Source organism: Macaca fascicularis, chromosome 12 (assembly GCF_037993035.2).
Source record: "Macaca fascicularis isolate 582-1 chromosome 12, T2T-MFA8v1.1".
NCBI classification, from domain to species: Eukaryota; Metazoa; Chordata; class Mammalia; order Primates; family Cercopithecidae; genus Macaca; species Macaca fascicularis.
The window spans coordinates 108913518-108940174 of record NC_088386.1 but is presented as its reverse complement, the minus strand read 5'-3'; the positions used below and the strand labels follow the sequence as shown (position 1 = coordinate 108940174).

The 26657-nt window shown below is 32.8% G+C and overlaps 1 protein-coding gene across 22 annotated transcripts in view; it reads left to right on the top strand.

Moving 5' to 3' along the window:
- Window positions 1-26657, top strand: part of IKZF2 (IKAROS family zinc finger 2) — a 151186-nt gene that overhangs the window by 75451 nt on the left and 49078 nt on the right. For 15 of the 22 annotated variants that reach the window (XM_015432725.4, XM_065526048.2, XM_005574187.5 and 12 more), the window contains one exon: window positions 19660-19926. In XM_015432725.4, coding sequence (XP_015288211.1) covers window positions 19660-19926 — 267 coding nt within the window. Of the gene's footprint in view, window positions 1-5754; window positions 12159-19659; window positions 20194-26657 lie in introns of those variants that run through there. The other 7 variants (XM_074010018.1, XM_065526045.2, XM_065526044.2 and 4 more) reach the window with 3 other exon arrangements.

The window sequence follows — 26657 nt, the reverse complement described above, 5'->3', positions numbered from 1 at the left end:
TTTGTAATGGGATTTCATGAAGCTTACTTCCCTTCACTTTTTTCCCTGCCTGTTTAAAAAAAATCCAGTTATAGTTTAAATGATATGTAGGAAAGCATTGTGAAAACATTTTTTTTTTATAAATAGTGATTTAAAAACATAGTCATTAACGTGTCTGTGTTTTAAATATGTATATGAATTTCTGTGATGCCTTATCTGCTCTGCTTTTTGCTGTGTGCCGTTAACCTAAATTTGATAAAGTCTGGTGGTGGTGTATTCTTAGTATTTGCTTATGATTATTTTATGAGTTCTTTGATAATATTATTCCTAGGCAGAGAACAATAAAAAAATCTTCTTTCCGTATTCTTTAGTTTGTATGTCAGTGCTTGAATTATATCAAGATAGAGGTCATATGAAAATGTTTTATCTTCATTTCTCACCCAAACGAACATGGTTAAAATACACTGGTTGTGTTTAATATAAACTACTTAATGGTTATTATGTCAGTATGTATCAATTAATGAAAAATTAATCAAATGTTTACTTTGAGGATACTAGTTTCATTAAAAGAAAACTTCTGTGTGACCTCAGAAAATTAATACTTGTATTCAGATTCTCAAATGAGAGTTGATAATATTTATTTAGGCGACATTTGGAGCAAACTGTGTCACTTTAAAAAATAAACTTCTACTAATGACATTATGACAACATCCACATTGGGGGAGCGCGAATATAGGATAAGATATATATTTTTTCTACTGAGTATAACTTGAAAGTACTTGGAATTTGTATTTATTTCCTGGTTCATTTTAAATATTAATGGCAAAAACCACAGTTACTTTGGTGTCAACCTAATATTTCAGCTGATACCCTAATTTTAAGTATTGCAATGGCCAATTTGCTAATGAACATAAATACATACAGCATGTGCCAATAGATTGTTTCTCTAAAGCAGGGATTAGCTTTTAGAAAACTTTCCCCAGTGAGATTTACTATTTCATATTTAATGTTAATAAATGGGAATGGGACATATGTTGAAATAATGATAAGGCCGTATTAAGCCAGCAGAACAGAACGAAACTTTAACTGAACAAAATAAGATAGTACAGACTTCAGCCTTTCTCTTTCGGTGAGACTGTCTCAGTGTCTGTATAGCGTATAGCTAAGGAACAGTTTGAAAGCCACTTTAGAATTGTCTTCTAGAAAAGTACACACATAGTTGAAATCTGAAATAACTGAAAATTGGTTTTAAGAAAACAAACTGCCTTTTCAGGATCCATACTTGTCTGTCTAGCCTGAATAATTTAGGCTTACATTCAATAACCATTTAAATACTATTGTAATAAATTCATCATCATATCAATAAGGCTTGATGAATCAAATTTTTATAGAATGTATAAGAGGAGGTTTTTACCTAAATGAAATAATTGCAGAAAATTTGGCATTCTATTACTGTAGCAAAACTTGGCAAAAACCAAAGTACAGAACAGAATCTAGATTCTTAGTGAAATTTGAATCACAGCTTCTATGTGGTAATGCAGTGTCAGTCTTCTAAGAAATATGTATGTAAGCATAATCCACTGATTGGATTTAAGAATTTTGTTAGGCTTTTGTATATTCTAACTAATGTTCCATCTGGATTTTAATATTTGACATAAATATGTACAGTTATGTGCATGCCTGATGAGTTTTCAATGATAGACCACATATACAACAGTGATGCCATAATGTTATAAATAGGATATTTTTAAGGTACATTTTCTGTGTATATATAGATACCATTATGTTACAATTGACTACATATTCAGTATAGTAACGTGCTGTGCAGGTTTGTAGCTTAGGAGCAACAGGCAATATATACCATACAGCCTAGGTATGAAGTAGGCTATCCTGTCTAGATTTGTGATGTGCACTTGACAATGTTCACAGCTAAGGACTCATTGCTCAGAACACATTCCTGTAGTTAGGTGATAGTTGATTTTATGTGATAGTTACAAACATGTCAGAATAATATATTTTCCTTGACTTAGTATTGTATGGGGTTAAAAAGTAAAGGGCAAAATACTGCTACCGTGTTCATGTTTTTAGTTAGACATGGATGTGTCTCTTCAAAGTTTTTTCTTTTTGCTCTTTTTCTTTTCTTTTTCTTTTTTTTTTTTATTATACTTTAAGTTCTAGGGTACATGTGCATAACCTGCAGGTTTGTTACATATGTATACTTGTGCCATGTTGGTGTGCTGCACCCATCAACTCATCAGCACCCATCAACTCGTCATTTATATCAGGTATAACTCCCAATGCAATCCCTCCCCCCTCCCCCCTCCCCATGATAGGCCCTGGTGTGTGATGTTCCCCTTCCCGAGTCCAAGTGATCTCATTGTTCAGTTCCCACCTATGAGTGAGAACATGCGGTGTTTGGTTTTCTGTTCTTATGATAGTTTGCTAAGAATGATGGTTTCCAGCTGCATCCATGTCCCTACAAAGGACACAAACTCATCCTTTTTTATGGCTGCATAGTATTCCATGGTGTATATGTGCCACATTTTCTTAATCCAGTCTGCCACTGATGGACATTTGGGTTGATTCCAAGTCTTTGCTATTGTGAATAGTGCCGCAATAAACATACGTGTGCATGTGTCTTTATAGCAGCATGATTTATAATCCTTTGGGTATATCCCCAGTAATGGGATGGCTGGGTCATATGGTACATCTAGTTCTAGATCCTTGAGGAATCGCCATACTGTTTTCCATTTGCATATTTAAATCAATGCTCTGGATATTTACAACAAAATAATGAATATTGTCATTTTTCTCAGTTTGAGAGTTTAGCAAAATACATTCAAGGGACCAGGGAAACGATTATAGGAACTGGGTCAAATAGGTACAAGTTTCTGGATCCCAGGGATTGTGAAAATGAAATTTATTTTTTTCTACTTCTGGATTTTGTTTTAGAGATAATTCTTCACATCATTCTGAATTTTTAAAATTTAGGTTATTTAGGGAGGCGGAGGTTGCAGTGAGCCAAGATCACGCCACTGCACTCCAGACTGGGTGACAGAGCAAGACTCCATCTCAAAAAAAACAAAAAAAAAAAACAAAAAAAGATTACGTTATTTATAAGTTTTTATGGACTTCTGATTCATTAGAAGTTAACATGGCTTTCACTTCCCTGATTTTCATTTTATATATTTAATATATGCTTTACATTTTGGAAAGGTGAAGTGTACATTGATTTTTCTGCTGTTTTTCTTGTAGTGTTACATCTTTCAAAGGTGTAACATGCTATCAAGCATTTGAATAATTCTGTCGTACTCTACATTTTTATATTTATGAAAAATAGATCATGGATACTATCATTTGTTTAATATTTCCCTGGAAGTGTTTTCTGTTTAATTTTTATATACTTCTTCTGTGTATATGGAGTTAGTTTATTTCTGGTTGTTTATTGGGAAACTGAGACACTAACATTTACCTCCACTTTTACTCATTGAACTCCATCACTAACCAGCAGTAGAATCTAGGAATCTTACTTCTAGTTCAGTGATTGGTTTCTTGTATCTCAGTTCCTAGTACCAGATTAACTATAGTAGCTTCTTGTATTAACTTTTATTTGTGATGTTTTTCAAGGACTGCAAAAACAGTCTTCATTTCCACTTCCCCCAAATCACGAAGAATGTGGACTTATGACATATTAAGTAAACTTTAAGGTTTTTAAATAAAATGTTTACATCTATTCCTGTAAACCTTCTGCCTTCTTGCATCCGAGACAATACTGTACTTGTACTGGATAAGTATTCTGTCTGAATATTTACTGAATTTATGCATTATTAAATGAATGAAAAAAAGGAAACATTGATTGGTCATCATTTGAGAGTACTGAAGAAGCTTAAGCAGAATAAAATTTATAAAACAGCATAAATTCAGTCTCTTAACTGAATGGGTTTCAGTGCCTTACATTTCATGTTCATGTGTCATTTTCGTTGAATTTTTATTTCTTCTTCTAGGCCATACTTAATTTTTATTGAGTTGCTATGTTTAACAGTTTTCAGCAAAAGCTTAAAATAAAAACACTGGAATATATAAAGTTTAGTGTACCTAATATGCAAGGCTTGATAAGGTGCCCTATAAATGGGGAAACAAATAAATACAGTCATTTCTCTTAACAGACTTACTTTCAAGAGTGCTGAAATACACTAAGGCTTATAAAAGTTTGTTACTAAAGTCGGTATGTAGAAAGGTATCTTTGCCTTCTCTATCTTTGGATGAACTGCTTGGTGACATATTCTACTACAGGGATAAGTTCAATACCCAGTGAGTGATAATGATAATAAAATCTGCAGATTGTAGACTGTCACTGCATTATTCCTTACTATTGTATAACACTATATATTTTCAGTGAGTTTTACTCAATATATTTGCTGGTGACAAAGTGAGTTTTTAAAGAAAAGAATTAGCTGACTAGTAACATTTAGGGAGATCATCAGTTGAAATGGAAAAAAAAAAAAACAAAAAAAACAAAGGAAAGGAACCTGAAAACTAATCTTTTTTTGACCAATTAGTGACAGAAATTTCTGAGTTACTCCTTTCTTATATTTCATCGTTAGCTGATTTGATTGGGAAAAGAGATTTTAATTTTACCCCTGTCATGCAGGGTGAGAATTCACTGTTTGAAAACAGAACTGACAAGCGAATTTCATTAAGACTGATAATATAGCAACATAGTGAAAGCTTGCAACTATTATCAGCATGTAGAAGTTTTAAACAAGCTATTATTTTTGACCAATGTTCTATTACTTGTCATAGCGATCTTGTATCTAATGATGGTGACTATAATGGGTTGAAGAGGTTTCATTTTAGGTTTTCATTCAAAAATGTGTGTGTGTGTGTGTGTGTGTGTGTGTGTATGTGTGTGTTTCATTTTAATATTTTTAGGTTTTGCTTGCATTGTAGGGCTACCTTCATAGTGAAAAAAAGACAATTATATAATTTTGTTTATATTTGTGGTGGAAACAACCTAGGAATTATTGGTGAGAACTACCAGTTGATACTGACATGTGTATTTTCAACAGTAAATATTCTGCTTTGTTAGTTGTTTACATAATAAAAACAAAAGTACAGATCTATAAAGCCATAATGAAATGATGCTATTTCTGATAAAGGGATATATGGTAGAGCTACAAGTCCTTAGTTCAGGAATTTGAGTGAATTGCTGGGAGCTTTCCTTCTTCCCAATTTTCTGCCTTTATACTAACCCCCTCCTTCCACACAGACAGATACTTGTAATAGGACTGTGACCTCCTCTTGTCTCCACCTAATATAAACAGAATGTGAAGTTAGGACTATGGCTTGATCATTACTGTATCTTGAGTGCTTAGCAGTGTGTCTGGTACAAAAGTCTTACCCATAAATATTTGTTGAGTGAATGAATGAACACTCACATTTTATCACCTTGAAACTGGGTGTAAAAAGCCCAGTTGTTAGACTCACTCATTGCATTCCATTCCCTTTTCTCTGCAGATTCTTTGCACTTTTCTATTTGTTTTGTTGCATTTCACTCGTTTGCATATTACTTAGTAAATTAGCTTGTGTTTTTTAATGTTGTATATTTTTATTCCGTAATATTCAGATATCAGTTACTAATAAATATTTGTTTGTATAGTATCTAGTAAAATATAAATGGCCCCATTAATGGAAAAAGACTTTGAATTCCCATATTTGTAGAAGCATTTTCCCCCAACTTGGTTTCCTTTATAGCCAATGATATACATTATGAGGGCGTTTGACTGGTTCAGACACACAGTATTATTCAACATTGCGATGTGGTCTTGATCCTTAGCTTCCTTTTGTATAAAATGAAACTATTACTTTCTGGAAAGATTTGTTTGGTAATTAAATGGCTAATGTTGAAGGATGCCCAACAAAATGCACCTTCACTAAATGTTAGTACTTTTCCCTCTGTTCATTTGTTCCTTCCATTACTACCAATTTCACAAAACTAGCCCCCAGAATAATAAATTCCTGTGGTCCCATTGGCCCTGGATTTTAACCTTTAAGGACCTTAAGCCTTTCTTTTCCAGCAGTATTATTTTGAGAGACCTGGACACCGTCGTCGACTCTACTGTCTCTTCCTTTTAGTTCCCCTCAAACACTGTGTTTTGCACTGAGACCGTGCTCCCATCTGGCATTCTGTACTGTCCTTGTCTGAGAACTGCTTACATTGTTAGCATTGTCTCTATCCCCAGCCAGACTGTAAGTCGTGCCTGTCTTGTCTAGTCCTGTAGCTACAATACTTAGCAGCGTTTAGTGTGTATACTATACTCTATAAATTGGTATTTAATAAATTGATTTGCTTATTTGTTTTTCTGTTATTATGGGAAAGAAGGTATCCTGAAAATCAGTGAATTCCCTGATCCTGGAATACAATCCAGTGAGTTCCCAAGTCCACATTCTTTTTATATTAGATGTAGTCGTAACAGGAGTTTTAATATGTGAAGGAAGAAGCTACATTTTCTGTCTGTAAAAGCTATTCTTCAGGATTCTATTCCTTAATTTAATTTTCTGTTATGTAGTTAAAGATAATGCCATTTAAGACTTACTTGATCTCTTTCTTAATAATGGATGTCTCTTTCCCATAATTAAGCATAGTTAAAATATGTCCTGTGTTTTCCATATTATTTGAAAAACTATCAGGATTTTATGGTATTCATATTAACCTTGTAAATTGATAATTCTTCTGTCAGCTGGAAGTTTAAAGCTTCCTGAGTTTAAGGAAGTTAGTTCAACTTTCTGAAAGGTATTTTTTTTCCTCTGAGTATAAAAGTCAAACCAGACATTTGAATATAAATTTAATCTCAAAATGCATGAAAATAATGGAGTATGCTAGGTGTTTATTGTTAAAAATATTGCACATTTAAAGGCAGGCTACCTTGCCACTAGGTAAATTAGTCATGCAATAGGTTTAATCTACTTAGAAATAGCACTATGAGGAAGAAAATAAAATTAATTCAACTGATAGTGTTAGATCAAGGAAAGAAAAGACAAAAACAGCTTGCTGTTGCCAAAAACATATTGCTAACTTTGTTCAGGTTGCAGCTTTTGTGTTTCATTTAGGTTTCAGCTTGTCCCAGGAGGTGTTGCTATACTGTGAAGGTGTTAGGCAGTGTAGTAATGGAACAGGAGATAAAATGGAAGGCACATAAAATGTCTTATCATTTGGACCTTCCTGGAGAAACATAGCTTGAATTTCTGAGTGGTCAGCTTGACATTTTAAAGCAGTGAGAAGTTGTGTCATTATTTCTAGAATACTACAGTAGTTAGAGGAAAAAGATTTAAAGTTCATTGCGGTAATTGCTGACAGCTTCCATGGAATGAGAGGTGCTTTTAGTAAGCATGTGCTGCCTTGAACAAAGGCAACCTGCTAGGAACGTGAAAGAAGACAGTGGGCTTTGGAAGATGAGAGTGACAAAAAGGTAGATTCGGGCATTCTTGTGCTCCTGAAATAATTGCATTCATTTTAAAGGTGGAAGATTAAAATAACTTTTAATGGTTATTCGTATGTTTATAGCCTTTAAGAAAAGGAAGACTTTAGGCTTCTGAAACTAATGCCTTACATATTTTCATTAACAAAGAGTACAAAACCTGGTGGCTAGCTTGTCCCAGGGAGCAAGGTAGCTGGTATCACTGGGCTTGGCACAATCCATGTGAAGTGCTGAGGTGATCCCTACTGTAACAGCATTCCCCTCCCTGGAAACCTGCAATTTGCCTCTTAGTCCCAGATGGGGAGGAAACTCGCAAACAGCCGCAAGCCATACATAATGGCAGGGTTCACATCCTGACGGGGACAAAGTAGAAAAAAAAGAAAAATTCAAAAGAGTCTTCCTAACATTATTTGAGTCAAGGACTTTATGCTTTTTGTGAAGGTTGTAGCACTTCTTTTTTCTTTTTAAAGTTTTGAGTATGTGTTTTTTTTTTTTTTTTTTCCTCCCTCCTGGATGCTAGCCAACATCCAACTGAAGGAAACACATGGGGATGGCACATTTATCACATTGCACTATCTTTTGCTTAAGTAGCTAACATTTATTGCTTAATAAAGAACATCCTGCACACATACCAACTAGGTGTCCAGTATATTACTATGCATATGTATAAATGTACATTCACATTTAAACATGCTCTTACCTGTGACCCTCAGAAACACCTGAACATATAAAATTAGGCATGCACAGAAGTTTCAAATATATGATCTAAAAGGTAGATCTTTACCCAAACCCCAAACCTAGGAACAGATTTTGTATAAATAAATTTATACTATTACTTATAATAGTGACCAATAACTGTTACCAATTATACAAATAGTTATTTATGTAAAACTTAAAGAATAATCTGGTTGTATTCTGTAATCGTAGATTACCGTAGACTGAAGGGATCTTAAGATCCTTAACCTCAGGCAGGTAGGCTTTTAAGCATTTTACCTGCACAAATCAGTAGCATTACCTTTATTTCACAGAAAAGGAAGCTAAGCCTCTTAGAAGGTAACTTGTACAATTCCACGTGACATAGATGTGATCTTCAGTGCTAAATCACCAGTTAATAGAAGAAATAAAACCGAGTTTGTATAAATTTTGATCTACTTACCTGACCAGAAAACATCAAGTATTCTAAAAGAAGTATTTTTTAAATGGATAAGGAACTTTCTTACATCTGATTAATGTAATACCATACATACACAAGTGTTAAAAGCAAGCCATTTATATGCTCTTCAACTATACCTTATATGTCTACTTTGCTTTTTATGGTGCATAGTCATCACTTTAATATGTTTCACATACTTTAGTTATGAGCTTTAGAAAGCTGTTTAGATGGTCATTTAGAAATGGAGACAGATAACTCATTGAATACTCAAGACTTCAGTTCACAAATACAAGGATGGCATGCTTAAAGTAACTACTTACAATGAGAAGTTATCTTTTTGAGTTAGTGATCTTGTGAGAATATTTCTTGATTTTTTTATGCTCTATATTTTGCACTGAGGTTTTATAGTAGCTGAATATTCTGATGTGGTGGTATGAGGCTTATGAGTCCTTGTATTTCTCATCAAAATATTTTACAGTGCATAGTTGCCTCTATATATAAAAAGATAGACATATATATCTATATGCATACCTTTCACTAGTGCCATAAAAGCAGGGAATATATCTGTCTTGTTGCCATTCAAGCATTAATTCTCTTGTGCTTTACTCAATTTTAAATGCTCTGTGGTTTTAGAATATGTTCTATTATATATTATCCAATGATTGTATCTATTCTGGAAAAAATGATGTCATTCACAACCAACATGTACTCATGCCTTTTTCCTCTCTTCATGCTTGCCCCTATCTTGAGTGCTGGCTAGTTCTCCTTCTATATAAGTTATATCCAACATATTAGTACTATTTTACATGCCATTTCCTTCATAAAGCCTTCTGCATCTTCCCTGTACTTCCATGTAGTAAACATAACTCCAGATTTATGTTTGTTTGATGTTGATACTTAATGAAATGCTTTCATATAGATATATTAATAAGAAGCAAAAAGTTCCAAGTGTATTGTTTATACAATTTTATTTAATACTCAGGACAACCCTAGGAGGCAGCTGCTGTCATTATTTTGATTTTATAGATGTGAAAATTGAAACTTAGGTTTCCTAAGGTCATGTATAAGTAAAAGAACCTGGCCTTAAACTCCAGGGCAGTGGACCTAGAGCCCTTGCTCTTTAACCACAGGGCTATGTTGCTTGCTTTAAGTGATTTCATGCTTTTCCAGTCTTCACAGTTTTAATGTACAGGATATTATCTTCACTTTATACAGTAGGAAGCAGGGAGTCAGCAAGTGACTTCCTAACATTTGTATATGTAAGCATTTAAACACAGATGTTATAATCTGGTATTTCCATGATTTAAATACTTCATAGGATTGCTGCTTTGTAAATGTTTTTGCCTTTAATTATATGCATTCTATAATCCTACTTAAAATGTTCATTCATTCATTAGGAGTAGGAAGCTAGGTATGAGCACAGTAAAGAACAACGACGACAACAAAAACTGCTGCTGCTACGTTGTGGAAAATAAGTATCTGGTACTGATCTGTCAAAATTTGCTTTAATTGCCCTTAATCACCACAAGTTTTCTCTTTCTCACTACTTGATAGATCTTATTGGTTATTAATTTCTAACTGGCCAATCCTGCATCTCAGGGCCAAATGCAGACTCCGTTTGTTTGACTCAGACCAATAGTACAGTGTTTATGGAAGAACAGCAGGGAAAGAAATTTTGTAGCCTTGATCTCAATGTGTATGACCCAAGGATATTTGAACCTGGGGTATGGAAAGCTGTTGGGTTCCCCTGTTGCTTCACTTCAGAGACCCAGTAAAGCTGCTGAAGTGTGTTGCACTGCTTTGGCTCCTCCCTTTGTTGCCGTTGCCCAGTGATGGAAACCCTGCTCCATTCCTTATCTCTTTCTGTTTAGCCGCCAGCAGCCTTGCCTTCTGACCTCGTTTAAGCGTCCTTAGTGACCTCTGGGAATCCTTGTGGGTCCCTTTGGGAACATACCCACTCAGCTGGATCTTATAGTAATTATTTTACTTCTTACAGAAGTTAGGTTAAGAATTTTGTACTTCTCTTATTAAAGAGATAATTTCACAATGTAATTTGCTTCACAAGCCTCCCACAGTTATGTTAAGCAGATGGTTGCCAAACGCCAGTTCAAAGTAGATTGCTCTTATATGAAATAAAATCCACGCTCAGGAAATTTGGCAGTATAAGTTGGTCTTCTTCCAAAACAGACTTACTCAGACAAATTTCTCTTTACCTCAAACTGGCAATCTACTACACCTGTATTCCACTGTAGAATAAAAAACATATCAGATTGTATACACTGATTCAAAGGTATCATTCTTTAACATACCGACATCTGTTTTTTTCTTTACTAACTACTACTAGCTACTGTGCTTTTTTCATCATAGGGAAATAGCAAGAATTTGGTCATCAGTTCTGAGTTCCAGTCACAGCTCTGACTCTGAATATTTATACGAATTGAATATGTTACTTCACTGATTTTGAGTAAAATGAAGATAAAATTACGTACTTCATAGAGTGGCTCTTGTAATTTATTCAGTTGATATATATATATATATATATATATGATATATATATATATAATGCACCTAAATTCTTTCCTGTCATTACTGGTTCTTTAATTAATATTATGTTGATATTGGTGATTTGTGTTTAAAACCTAAATCTGTGTTGTTATATTTATTCATCACACATGTTTGATTTATGTGAAGTCTCCATAATTTAAAAAGAGAAATATCATACGTAAATCGGCAGCACTGGTTCAATAAATACATATTGGGTGCTTCATATATGTAAGGATAGGATGATTTTACAACTATGAATAAAGGCAGTATTACCTTTCAAGGACCTTACACTGTATGCAGTGTAGAGGTAAGGCAAATGTTCGGATGAAATCACTGAAATGTAAAGTGACGTAAGTTTCATAGGAGAAGAACTTTTTGCTCAGAAAACATTCATGAAAAAAGGTAAGAGATAAGTGATCCTTTAATGATGTGCTAATTTTTATAGAAATAGGGGAAGTATCCCAGAAAATAAAAGCAGGTGCTTGGGAAAAAAAACAAAATCAAAAACAAAAACCAGTAAGTAGAGATGTATAAATGTGCTTCACAAAGACTGAGGACAGTGGTTTGGCTGGAAAAGGTATGAGTAACTAAAAGACTCATAGGACATATGGCTGAGGGATATAATGGGACTACACTTTGGATGTCCTTAAATTCCACACCAGTGCCTTTGTATTTAATGTGTAGGCAGTAGGCAGTCCTTGAAGACATTTAGAAGAGTAATATGAACTCTGCAATAGAAAGATTAATCTAACAATTGAATATAGATGAATTGGGGGAGAAGAGTGTGGCAAAAGTTTGAAGAAAAGAGACCAGTTAGAAAGTTTTTGATATTGTTCCAGGTGAGAAGTCATGGGGATCTTAAAGTAGTTGTATTGCCCAAGAAGATGCAAAAACAGTTGGATATGCAAGACACAGAAGCTATTGAACCTTTAGGACTTGGCAAATGAAATCATTCATTGGATAAAGGAATAGACTGCTGTTTGGCTGAGGCATTTCTATTTAAAGTAGGTTTATTTTCTCTGCATTGTGTAGTTCTCATAAACTAGTTGTCTGCCAAAAAATAGAAACTCCATCTGTGGGCCACAATGGTGCTACTGTGCTAGGTAATAAAGGTGTGTGTTTCGATGATGTGCATGCTATATAAGGTTTCATGCATTGTGGAGGATCATCAGGAAGTTAGATATTTTGCTCTCCATTCTTTTACAATTTTTTTTTCCATGAAAGTAGGGAGGAAAATTTTTGGTCTTTATTATCATTCTATCAGTAGTTGACACAAGACTGTCAAACATGACCACAAAGGAAATCCTGAAATGCTATCCTTCATAAACTATTGGTTTAGAGATTAAAATTGATAATACTGACTTACTGCTCAAATTGCTGCCTTGACCTACCACTGATAAGTCATAGCATGACAAGGAATATAGAAATTAATGTTAAAAAATAGAGAGGAGGAGGAAAAGATTGAATATTGACAGATTCTTCAGCAACTAGGTGTACTGCATAGACATACCCTTGACAACACCAAAGCAAATTTTAAAATTAGGAGGTAGTTGTTTTGAGGGAGACATGCATCCCAGTTTTGATAGAAAGTCGTAATTCAATAGTTTGGTTTATGGAAACTTAACATTTCTTTATCTGACTATTCTGGACTTAAATTTCTGGTATCCTCTTCAACAGGTGGATATAGTTTTAGAGCTACCAAAAGAACTGTTTGCCTATGACTGATTTGACTGATTTTTGTCCTGAATATAATACTAATGTCAGTTACTTGTTTCATTGGAGAGCCAGTATCATGTCATAGAAGGATGGATAGGCTATGAGTCAAAAGATCTTGAGTTACTGTCAGGTTCACATTTACTAACTTGTATCCTTTCAATAGCCACTTAACAATCATGCTTCAGTGTTTATCTGTGGCTGCCCTTCCTACAATGCAGTCATTTTGAGGATCAAAAAAGAATTTGTCAGTATTTTATAAATAATAAAAACTGTCTTATTTTTCTATTATTATTATCATTATTGTTACTATTATCATTAAAAGGATTCTAAATCTGTAGTCTACCAGAGATTATTTTATCTAGCCTGCTGTTTTCAGGAACATCAAGTGTTACTTCCCCCCATAGTTTAGATGGTACTAGTGGCTGTGTCAGGATAAACAAATACCCCAAGGTCCCATCACAAGTTAAACGGCAGAAGAGGTGGCAGAGACCCTGGTTTTCCGCCTTTAGGTGCAGGGAAACTTTACTACACTATTGTTGGAATAATAACAGTATTTCAGAAATCAGTACTGTCTTGATCTGGAGTAACTCCAGTGGGTTTAAGAAATACATAATATAGCTATATTGAACAGTGAAGAAAGAGGATGGAGAGAAAAGTGAAGTGATGTGATATACGGATTTAGAATGCTACCCAGAAGTAGCTCAACTGCAGCTTAGTGACACCAGTGTCTGGATATGTCCAACCATTTCTAAAACGAATTCTTTAAGGATGTTGTGAAGAAGCTGTTTTTCAAGACTCATCCACTTCCCTATCCGCAGTCAAAAGGAACAAATATATTGTGTGAAATTTTGCTGAGGATATTAAAAAATGATTGCATATACCTTTGTTGTGATGTGATTTTACTTTAATTGTTTAGACTGTTGGTAAATTCTTAGTAAATAATTGGGCTTTATATCACCGTTTTGAAGGCAGTTTGTTTTCCTAACACATTATTTGAACAGCTGTTGGGATATTAATGTGGATTTAATAATGTTTGGTGTTTCTGTTTAGAAAGTTTAAATGGGAGAGAGTTATATTAGTGCAGAAGCAACTTCAATAAATTATTAGATAGCCATATTGGTTTCATTGGTATATGTAACACTGGTATACGTATTCAAGTGTCTGGCATAGATTGGGAAACATTCATGCTTATAAGTTATAAAATCCCTTAAGTGCCCACTTCAATTCTCAGGGAACAGAAACCAAGCATATAAAAAGTCCACTTACACATCACACCTGAAATACATTTTTTTTTCATTTGGTAAGTAAGAATGTTATTTTACTATCTTCTATTCCACACTGTGAAAAAAATATTTCTTTAATTCTCATAATATTTACTTCCTTAAAAAATTAAAAATTAAAATTAAAATACACACTTTGGCAACTAAACAAATGTAAGTCACTAATTCCATAGAAATTAAACTAGAAAGCTTATTTTATACTCTATCAGATCAATAAATGTATCATTTTAAGTAGAGAAAATAAACCATAATCCCTCTGCGTTATTTTCCTGGTTAGGAAACTTGACTAACTTGTTTGTAGATTAGTAGAATCCGGTCATATTAATAATAAAGTTTTAAGTTGTAGAAAGTTTAATATGTATATTAAAAAAGTCTTACTGATATTTTCAGTTCTGATTACTATGTATGGTGTTTCCAGAACTTGACATTTAAAAATTATAGCATTATTTGTGAAAATCAAATTCTAATGATGAGGGCAGAATTTATTATCTTAATTTGAAAATTCAAAATTAATATACTTATCATGCAGATAAAGTGATCTCTTTCTTAAAATTTTTAAAAATTGAGAATTCATATAATTAAAGAAATAAATTGCCAGACTGCAATATCATATGCTGTCTTGCACAGATGGGTGACTTTGTGAAGTTATAGCGTAAAAAGTAGTAAAGTAAAATGTCCAAGTTATAAATAAGTGCCTTTTCACATTTACATCTTGTTCAGTTCAATAGATTTATTATGTAACCAAATTACATATGTTAGTAAAATATTTCTTGTATTCTTACTCATGAACTCTTTTATGGCCATTTTTGGAGTACATACCCTTCTGTTAATATGGGTTTCTTATTTAAGTTAATACTATTTTTTTGCTTTAGGCTTTAAACATTTACTATCATTGTTGACAGAATATTAGGCAAGTAGTAGATACTTAATAAATATTTACTGGTTTAATGATTTTTAAAGAGAATTCAGTGCTATCTTTGTTCCTTATTGGCAAAGGTAGATGAGTTCTATGAATGAACGTAAGGTCTACAAATGTATGTAATGACTGTTGTGCATTTTATTATCCTTTTCATTCTTACGTGAGTAAAATTTGGATTTGATTTTTTTTTTTTACTTTTTCAAGTACAGTGGTGGCAAAGAAAATGTCCATCATAGCATTGATTGGATTAAATTAATTTGTTTTTAATAGCTTCACAGAATAACATGATTTTGCCCCATTTGGTTTTATATTCTACCTTTTTTTCCAAAATGATCTATACCTGTTTACCTGTGTAAAGGCTTTTATTCAGTTATCCTTTTATTACCATATTAGTGAATTAAAGGCAAGTCTAGTGTAACTGTCCATTCACTATTACGTATCTGGAAGCAAGGACTATTGTGAAACCTTTGATTGTAGAGAGCCTAGAATGGTTACTGAAGAAACTTTTGTAATTGAAAATTGTTTGGCTTGAAAGTCACTTTAAAAAAGAGAGTATCTGTACAAGTGTCTTTACTTCTTGTTATTTGTAAATGGAATTGATTAAACTAGTTGTTTTTATGGCATCAAGATTACATTATAGTGTTTATAATTATATTTTGAAAGCATAAAGAAGAAGAGAGGAAAAGCTTGAATTCATAAGAATGTTTATATCCTGAAGCTTTTTTTTTGGAAAAATATGTGGCACATTTTATCCTGAAATATGTTCAAAGCTTTTTCTACATAAACTTGATCGTAACAGATTTTTTCTATTAACTTATTCTTGCCGTGTGTTCACAAACCTGAGTCTACTAAAATATGGATATAACAGTTATAAATATAAATGCTAAATGGAAGTGCCATTACAAATGAAGTATAAGAAACATCTTTATCATCAAAACTAAAATCTTATTTCATATCCTCTTTTCATTGCTAACAATTTGTTCTGGCAAAATTCTTTTTAACTTAAGTCATTATTGTTTATTAGCATATGATAACGTGTGTACATTTCCACAAATATGCCCAACTTTTACATTCTTTATTTCATATCAGAGAAACAAGCTTGAAAAATAACTCTTGGTATTGAGAATTGTAACAGTGAGATTTCATTTTACTCAAATGAACAAGTTTTCATCTTTATAGCCCATTTATGAGAATGTCTTTGTGTTACCAAATTCTAAAAGAAATTTCATGTAAGTCTAATTTCAAATATTTGAAAACTAAAGGACTCTGAATATTATTGTACAGTGGTTAATAGCTGTAATTCAATAGTTGTAGCATCATATAGTATAGCTACAAATATAACAAAAGTCTTAATATATAAGTTATAATTTAGAGTACACTTAAGTTTACTACTTACATTTAATCATTAATAAATTAAAATATTAGGTGTTCTACATTAATTAAAAACATCTTAAATAGTGAAAATAAACCATGGGAGAGTTTCTATGAGTGGAGAAAACTTTTCTATTTAATAGTTAAGATTCAAAGAATAATTGCTTTTTATTCTAGAGTTTCAACCTAATTGTAGTGAGACGGGTTAAAGATTAGTTACACTGGGATTTTGTTTGTATATACACACCATGTAAATGCTAAATTTAATCTATGACGTATGTATATTAAAATGTGTTGGACTTTATTGATTTACTCTATCAGTACAGCAAAATTGTATACATTCATATAAACATATATTTCTTTATAGTATTGTTAGAGAAGAGATTACTACAGCTTACTATTTCTTGTCTATTTAGGTTTTAGCAAAATATACATTTTTTGTGTATTTATTTGAAGTATATCTTCTATAGAGAAAAACTTCTAACTATATTTATAATCTCATACTTTTAAAAATCACATTTTATCTGTTTCATGTTAAGTTTTAATCTCAGTAGGTAAAAAGATAATTTAGTAGTGTAATGTCAGTCATATTCTTCATAATTCTGAGCTATTTTGAAATTTAATAGACTCATAGTTTCAGGTTCTAAAACTACACTTTCAGTTATGTATTTCTTCATTCCTGAAATGGAATTCTGATAAACTTTATGCACACTAGGTGGTATAAAGTCATGCTGTATAAAGTTACACTTTTCGATGATTTTCTTTCTTCTTAAGTTTAATTTTAAATGACAATTGTGAATGGAATATAGCATTATATGGGATAACCAAAAGCATTTTACATTGATTTTAAAAGTCTCCCTTACCAGAAAAAATATCATGGAAGAATTACTTAGATTATGGAAAAACCTATTGATGCAAGATATAGAATCCAAGAGCCATAACTGAAGGCTTTAACAATTCAACATGTGAAATTAGCATATATGCCAAAAAAATGCCCTTGAGTAAAGAGATAAACCAAAATTTTTGCAAAACACATCATAAACACAGGGCTAAGTTCCTTAGTATATAAAGAGCATTTAAATTCAGTGAGAAAAGACTGATAACCTAATAGAAAAATGGGCAGACAACTTTGATAAACAATTCCGAGAAAAAATACAGAACATTTCAACATAGAAAAAGATGTCTAAGTTCACGCATAATTTTAAAATGCTTTTTAAAAACCGTAGTAAAATACCAGTTTTAATCTGTCAGATTAACAGAACTATGTGGTATTGTAAAAGAATGTCTGTAATAGAAAGAAGCAAGAAATAATTTTGAATTTCCAATGATGAACTGGATGAACAAATTACACTACATTTATAAAATGGATTCAGACTATTTGGAATTTGAAACTGATGGTACTGGTTGCTTTTGAGAGGGCCTGAAAGATAGTGAGCTTGATTACAAAAGAACTTAATTTTTAATTTTTATTCTTTATGTTTTTTGTTTTTTCTTTGCCATGTTTATGGGTTCTTTAAACATACAAAGCAAGTTTAAAGCAATAAAACTCTTAAGTTAGTAGAACATCTCAGTAAATACTACTTCAACATCTCCTATATACCACAACATTCTTGAGCATGCTGGCAATATAAAGATGGATACAATACTGTCCCAACTCTTTTTAAAAACCAGTAAGGCAGTACCAATTTGTAAGTAGGGTAAAACTCAATATAGTTGGTACTCTGTTAGAAATGGGTCCTGGAAGGATGCATATCACTTTGTAGATCTCAGAGTGGTTTATATACTATAAGTTGATAGAGCTTCACAAAAACCTTATGAAATAGAACACAGAAAAAAATATGTCCAGAAAAAAATAAAAGATAAGCGCATTTCCTGTACTTACTCATTTAATGCCACAGCAACCATAGGAAGTAGGTACCATTATCATCCCCATTTTATAAAGGACATGGTGAAATTAAACCTAAGTTCCTCGCTGTCCTCACTCTTAATACCTAAACTGTTCTGCTCGAACTTTATTCAGTTATCTGAATTCATGTCTACTTTGCAAACATGAGACTCAGTTTAAATAATTAGTTCAAGATTATAATGCCAGTACTCTTCTGCCACAGAGCCATTTTGATAGTGCACCCTCTTGTGATAAGTACTAATGACAAATCACAGACTGTGTGGTTTCTCTAAGAAAACAATGGCAGTGAAAAGAACTTACTTCCTTTTTATGAAAATATTTCCTCTACTCAAGTAGTACCAAATAAGTTGTTTTGCTTAGTAACTTTGATATGACTTCTTAAGAAATTTTCAATATTACTGGATAAAAAACTGATACTCACTTAAACCTCGTTTCTGCTTTATGAAAAGACTGTCAGCAATCCAGAATGAAGGCTGTGCTAACAAAATTCCAACTTTTCTGTGGGATGATCCAAAAACAGCAAACAGAACGCATTAAATTTCTTAACAGTGGCAAGTGTGTACATGCATGCTATGCCATTCCTGTGATTAGCTGCTTTTTGGTGTGCATAGATTAGAGTTGGAATACTTTGATTTTCAAGCATGTTCCATAGGTGATTTTTTAGATAGAAAAAACAAGCGGAGTAACTTAAGAGCGTGTGAGATCTGTGTACTACATTTCTATAGCTCTAAACTGAATATATGTGTTTAGTCTGATTTTAGAACATTTGCCTTGACAGTGTATCTTCATATGTCAAAGACATTTGCTGGATTAAGTTCCTGAATTGTTTCTCTTGCTGTGTTCAGAAGCAGGTTTATACAAGTACTCTGATGAGAAACAGAGAATATGAAGTACATATAATGATCATTAAATTAAGAGGAGGCATAGTTCACTGTGTTAAGCAATATTTAATCTTGTTTCTTCCATAATCCTATCTCAGTCTTAGTAGCCTTAGGGACAGACTCAAAAGCCAATACCAGGATTATTAAAAAACTTGTTAAAAAGCAAATGTCTAAGCTAAAGAAGCAAATGTATGCAGAAATAAGGAGTCATTCTGTTTACCTAGAGTTTTCCTGAGCTGTCTTCACTTCCATGACATTTCACTAAAATATCATAGAACACAGTATGTATTAACATGGCATTTGATGATGAACCCTATTCTACTTTATATATCATTTTCGCCCATTTAGTAGAATGGCAATGAGTGGAAAAGAGATGTAGGTGATATTACATAACATGTATTTAAAATGTATTTTCTTCTTTTCAAATTACAGCAAACTCAGTAAAACTAGAAATGCAGAGTGATGAAGAGTGTGACAGGAAACCCCTGAGCCGTGAAGATGAGATCAGGGGCCATGATGAGGGTAGCAGCCTAGAAGAACCCCTAATTGAGAGCAGCGAGGTGGCTGACAACAGGAAAGTCCAGGAGCTTCAAGGCGAGGGAGGAATCCGGCTTCCGAATGGTAAACTGAAATGTGACGTCTGTGGCATGGTTTGCATTGGGCCCAATGTGCTTATGGTACATAAAAGGAGTCACACTGGTAAGCAGCTGAAAGAATAACCTGATGACTGCCTGTGACATCTGATGTTGATATTACCTGACATCTATTCTCTTTCCTTTTTATTCAGGGGTGGCAGTGGTGAAAACTACCTTTTCAGAATTCTGCTAGTATTGGATTGCAGAAAAACAGAGAGTAGCCTGGGTCTTGACTTCCAGCCTTCAAATCTGAATAGCATATCAGAAAAGAAGTTTGGGATTCAGTTTCCACAGTTCTTAATATAGCAATAATATGATAAGGGTTCAAAAGGTATAGGAGAATTTCATTGTGTAACTTAATTTTTTTGTATTTCTATACATATTTTACCATACCCATGGGCAGGTAATATAGTTTGCTAGATAAGAGTTTATACTACAAAATGGCACTCATGCATTTATATAAGTGAATAATTTTCACTTTATCCAGTTAACTCCTTGGAATACAATTTCTAATCAATCTCTGCCTACCACAGGTCTCACTAGCAGGCAGGTGCTTTTGTAGTTCAGGGATGCTACCATCTTTCTGTAATTGTTGGTTATAACTCCTGCAAGGATATATATAGGATTGAATATGACAAATAGTGGCTGGTGTGTAGGTTGGAATATGTAATTCTGGCATAGAGTAAGGAAAAAGCCCTCAGATTAATTCATACTATATTTTTAAACATTTGAGAGGTGAAAAGTTTTTCATGAAAACTAACCAAATGAGAAGGCCTTACTTAAATCTTTTTAAACGATTTGCCAATTTTTTTTCTTAAAAACCAACAGACATGAGATAGTAAGTGGTAAGCTAGGAGGATCATTGACTCTTAACCAAAGAAGTTGCAAGTTCATGTGAAAATTGGTTTAATGGTAATGATGGATTTCACTATAATGCAAAGTAGTAGTGTACAGTAAAATATTAATAACTAATATTCTCAGAGTTTTAAAAAACACTCGGAAGAAATATAAATCACAATAAATTTATTTAAAAGTTTTATTTCTAAATAGTTTAATAATTACATGCTTAAAGCATTAAAGATACAAGGTAGGTCAAAGTCTTTATTAATTTGAACCTTTCATAATACACATGAAGAAAGTCAAGTGATTTGTCCATTATCCCTTATGTAGGTAAAGGCATTGCTGAAGCTAGAACCAGGGTTTTCTGATGCCCATATTGGTTTTGTTCAGACACACTATTGCTTGGTATGTCAGTATACCAATAATTTATTATAAGGTATAACTGTAAACTAAGACTGATATTTTAAACATTACACTGAGAAGTTATACATTAAAATCAGTGTTATCATAATCAAAATCATCAGCTTTAGAATATATTTACTTATTCCAATCATATAGTCAATTACATTTTGCTTTTCGATTTTTTAATCTCCTTTTTAAACAGCACCATGTTTTAAAGATATTTATATTACTAGTGTATTTTTTTTTCTTTCATTTTTAAAAGTATCTTAGAAAAGGCTGAAAGATCAAGCTTGGTATCTCCTTTATGAAAAGAAAAGGGAAAAGCCTATAAAATAATCTACTTTTCATCTATGCTCATGAGCTAATTCTAACGACACTTCTAAAAACAAGTTTCACAAAGTTATAATATATTCATTATGTAAGAGTGATTATATTAAGGAAGATAATACTCATTCAAATGTGTAACTTCTCCTATCTAGTAAAATACAAACAAAACAGTCAGTCTAATGGTTTTTCAGTTAAGTTGCATGCAATGTTAAATTTTAAGCTAAAAAATAAACTAAAAACAGTATTTAGAAGATTTTTAATTAATCTTTTATGTTCTGAATTAAGAACATTCAGAGAACCAGAGTACAGTTTTTAGAAAATTTAGGTTAATCAGTGATTCAATGTGATACAATAATATTCATGGAGATTGTTAATTTGTAAATACAATAATAATTATATACCTACTCTACTGTCCTTTTGATATTTACTAGAGTGGTAGAGTTGAATTATTTTATTTTTGAAAATAATCTAATTGGCATAATAAGGTTTATAAACAGTTATACAGATTTCCACAAATCCTAGGAATACGAGACTCACTCAACTAATAACAGCAAGGAGTATGTTAAAGTACACTTGCAACACTATCTTTTTTGTCAATCAGTGTTTATTGGAGTATTGTGCAAATTATTACACTTTCTTCAGATCTAGATTTTTCTTAAAGTTAATAGCCATTTACGGAGAAACTGTGATATCTGTCATGCTTTGTCAACTTTGAAATTGTGAATAGGATATCTTTAAACTAGACACTTAAACATATTTCTGATGATCCAGTTTATACATCTGATTGTGTTCTGCCATTTTCAACACCACTTTAGTACCATTTTAAGACTAGAAAGTCTATTTGCATTTCTTTAATTTAAATTAGATTGAGAAAAATGTAGTCAGAATCTAGTCATTCGCCAAATGTTTTCTCCTTAATACCGTGAACTAGCCTGCATTTTAGAACTTCCCACTCTTACCAGTTGTTTATCTCTAATATTAAAGGCACTGTCTTAAAACCTTATAATGCCTTTGAGAAACATATTTTTTAGTGTTTTTAGTTCATAGAATATCTAGTGTAATTTTTTTTTTTTTTTGAGATGGAGTCTTGCTCTGTCGCCCAGGCTGGAGTGCAGTAGTGCGATCTCAGATCACTGCAACCTCTGCATCCCGTGTTCAAGCGATCCTCCTGCATCAGCCTCCCAAGTAGCTGGGATTACAGGTGCCCACCACTGTGCCCAGCTAATTTTTGTATTTTTAGTAGAGATGGGGTTTCACCATGTTGATCGGGCTGGTCTTGAACTCCTGACCTCAGGTGATCCACCCACCTTGACCTCCCAAGTGCTGGGATTACAGGTGTGAGCCACCGCACCTGGCCTCTAATATAAAATTGATAGTGAAAAATGATGGAGAACCACCCACTTCATTACAACATCATGGAGCATCAGATTGAATCTGCTCTTCTTCTTTCTCTGTCATACTCTACTAAAGTACCAATTGCAGTGTCTTATTAATGACTTCATTTTATTTATTTGACGTTGCTACTTTAGTAAGTAATCAGGTAATATTGTCATCGGATAGTCCAGGCACTCTTCACTGGGAATATAGAAAGAAGAGTAAAAAAAATAGGGATAGTGAATCAATTCATGCATGAACACATATAGATTGGACATTATAAATGTAGAATTTCCTTAATTTTACCTCTCCTTAATCTACTCCCATCTTTGTAACTCAGTTTTCAGCACCATATTTTGTATATTGCAGCTTTGTGCAGCCATCCTCTTGCTCAGAGGCACTCAACAGATGCTTGGGATTCTGCGTATTTGTAGGTTGTTGTTCCACCCAGCATAGGAGCACCCCCTGTCTTTGATTCACCAAAGCAAATTGATGCATATATATTTGCATTTTAATTGAATATTTAAATGCAGATCGAGAAATAGGTGTTTATGAAGGTACATAAAATATCAAAATATAAGATATTCCATAACAAAAATAATATATAATCTCACCCAGTCAATAAATAAAAATGGACCAGTAGATTGGTATATTGGATTTAAAAATAAAAAAAAAAACAACAGATTCAGATATGGACATGAAGGACACATGACCATATTTTCATTGTTTTCCTGGATCCAGTTTTATTAGTCTAGATTTTTGTGCCTACCAGGGGAAAGATTAGTCATTACGGTTATAACAAACTACTTAATGTTTTCAGCTTGGATTGCTCCATTAATGTAGTTAGGAAATTTGTGAGGTTTTCTTAAAATTTGCTTTGATATACATATGAAGAACATGATTAATATTTTTTTCAGACAATCTCTAAACTGACTCAGAAAGGGCCCATTGATGCAGTCCATTTAAAAACAAATTATTTACAAGAAATAATTGAGATATGTTGTTTTAAAGTGACATAGACAGTATGGAGTTTTTGCATATGTACTATTTGCATAGAGAAAAGATAGTTAACTGAACCTTTTACTTAATTATCAGATAATCTTACATTTATCTCTGTAATGCCTAGGCCAGGAAATACCCCACGACATTGAAAAAAAGGGCTGCTAATGTTTTATAGAAATAACTATCAAAAATTGAGTCAATTCACTTTTTTGTTATTAGACAGATATGGATATTAATTCTATATTTGGATTATTCCTGGAATATAACTATGTGTACTTTTAGAAATCTCATAAATTACCCTCTGTTTTAATCCTTGTTTCTAACAGTATTGTCATTGAGGATTTCATTATGATTCCAACTAACTTTAGTTTGGAGCACAGTAAAACAAATGGACTCTAGAAATGATAATTATCTTTTCATACAATCAAGACATCAATAGGAGTTAGGCAAATAAAATGAGGAAAGCCATAAAATTAATATCCAAATGTAAAAAGCTCCTATCAAGACTTACAATTCAAATAAATATCTCCCAAAGCCTTATCTTATTGAAATTAAAATGTATTATTTTCAATGCCCCTTTTCTCTTACCAGAAAAAGGAAGAAAACTAGTTACCTTCATCATGCCTTGTTCTTCTTTACTTCCCATGTCCATGGGAACTTACCAAAGGCTTCCATAGTATGACTTGCACACTGAGCAACCGGACAATATTTCCAGATATACCTAGACCACCTTTTGTTTCTTCTACCCTATTTGGGGATGATCATATAAATTCAGAAGTACTTTCTTATTAAAAAGATTTGAAGATATCTGTAGTATTTTGTAAATGTAAAAACTAAATTACCCTGTCATTAATCTCTTAAAACTCAATTAGGTGAATTTTAAAATTCCCTTTAAAAAAGATACTATTATTTCATTTTTAGACTAGCATTATTTTTGAATAATGAACTACTCTAAATTAAGGATTCGGAAATATTTCAACCCAAACATTGTAGGAGGTTTAAAGGAAATCTGAGTCAGCATGCTATAGGAGTATTATCTCTTTTTGTTTGTTTGTTTTGTTTTGTTGTTGTTGTTGAGATGAAGTCTCGCTCTGTCGCCCAGGCTGGAGTGCAGTGGTGCAGCTTGGCTCACTGCAACCTCCGCCTCCCGGGTTCACACGATTCTACTGCCTCAGCCTCCCGAGTAGCTGGGATTAATAGGCACCCGCCACCACGCCTGGCTAATTTTTGTATTTTTAGTAGAGAAGGGGTTTCATTATGTTGGTCAGTCTGGTCTCGAACTCCTGACCTCTTGATCCCCCCGCCTTGGCCTCCCAAAGTCCTGGGATTACAGGTGTGAGCCACTGCGACCGACCAGGAGTATTACCTACAGGTAGACATGATTTCAAATTGTTCACCACACTTAGTAATTTAACTCTTTTGTAAAGTTATTGTGAACGAATTTGCAACTTGCTTGGGAAACCTTACATAGACAGATTTTAAAAGTAAAATCAAATATTTGGAGTGAAAAGTATAATATATATTTGCTATTTTCCTTTTTCTTTAAAAATTTAATTTGTGAAAGAAGTGCCTCCGTCTTTCCTTTTAATACTATGTAATTCTGTGGCAGGGGTAGAGAGTGGAAAATTCTTGATATAAAAAGATGCAGCCTGTGATTCCATTAGGAAAGAGAATCAAATAATTAAGTTGTATATTGTGTGTAAAATAAAAAAGATCTGCCAAAATTTGATTTATTTTAAAACCTTATGTTGGAAGACTTTATATAAGGAGATATAGATCTTACCAGGTTAATCAAACTAAAGAAGATACCACTTAAGGGAACTTTAACGTTATAGATAATTTTGTTCAATCCAATATTATCAATATAGGACCTCTTATATATGTAGCTCATAAGAGCTCCAGATTTCTTAAGAAAAAACCTTAACCCCCACCACAGACACAGATTATACCTTTTTGGTATGTACCTCATTAAGTTCCCGAAACACTAAGTACTACAGAATTTGAGATGTACCTGATCTATCAATTTTAAAATTTATCTAGGTTTTATAAACAAATCTATATGACAGAATTTGCAGTAGCTGCTGCCAGAAAGTGACCATAGTTTGTCTTCTTTATACCTCTTAGCTTTCTTTAATTTATTAAAGAAATCATTGAGTTTGCATTACGTCAAAGGGCCAAAAGATCTTGAGTTTTTATTATTCACTATTATTATGTGTGTTTCAGTTAAAGATATAGGAAACATGACATTTCAATGTAAGCTTTTTGAAAAACTATTAAAATTACAATCATCATCTAGCCTCAGGTACAGAAATGGTCCAGTTCAACCAAAAGGGAATTGTTTTGTAATGTTCTTTTTATTCTAAACTTAGAGCTTTAGTATGATACATTTTTACTATTTACTTATATTTGAATTGATATTTTATTTTGTGTATATATTTAGAGATAGGTGAATTTAAAATAGCATTTTCTTTATGGTTTGATAATGCTATCAATTTGATCCTACGTGCCAGTTGTACTGCTTCATTGCCTACATGTTTTTATATTTGATGACATTGGTGAGTCAGTTGATGGCAACAGACCAAACTTAGAATTGAGGCTTAAAAACTTTATAGCAATATCAGTAATAGAAAAACGAGGAGAAAAGATTCCTTTCAAACAATAATTGTCACGAAAGAGGTATATAGGAAATGTCTGGGTGAATAATTTTATTTGGAAATTTTGCTAAAGTTTTTACTATTAGTGACCAGGAGAATCAAGAAACTTGATTTCTTTGTGCTAATGAGCTTTGTAAGCGGGTTCATTTGCTGTACCTTTTAGTTGCCCCTTTCCACATCAGCTAAATGAGGGAGT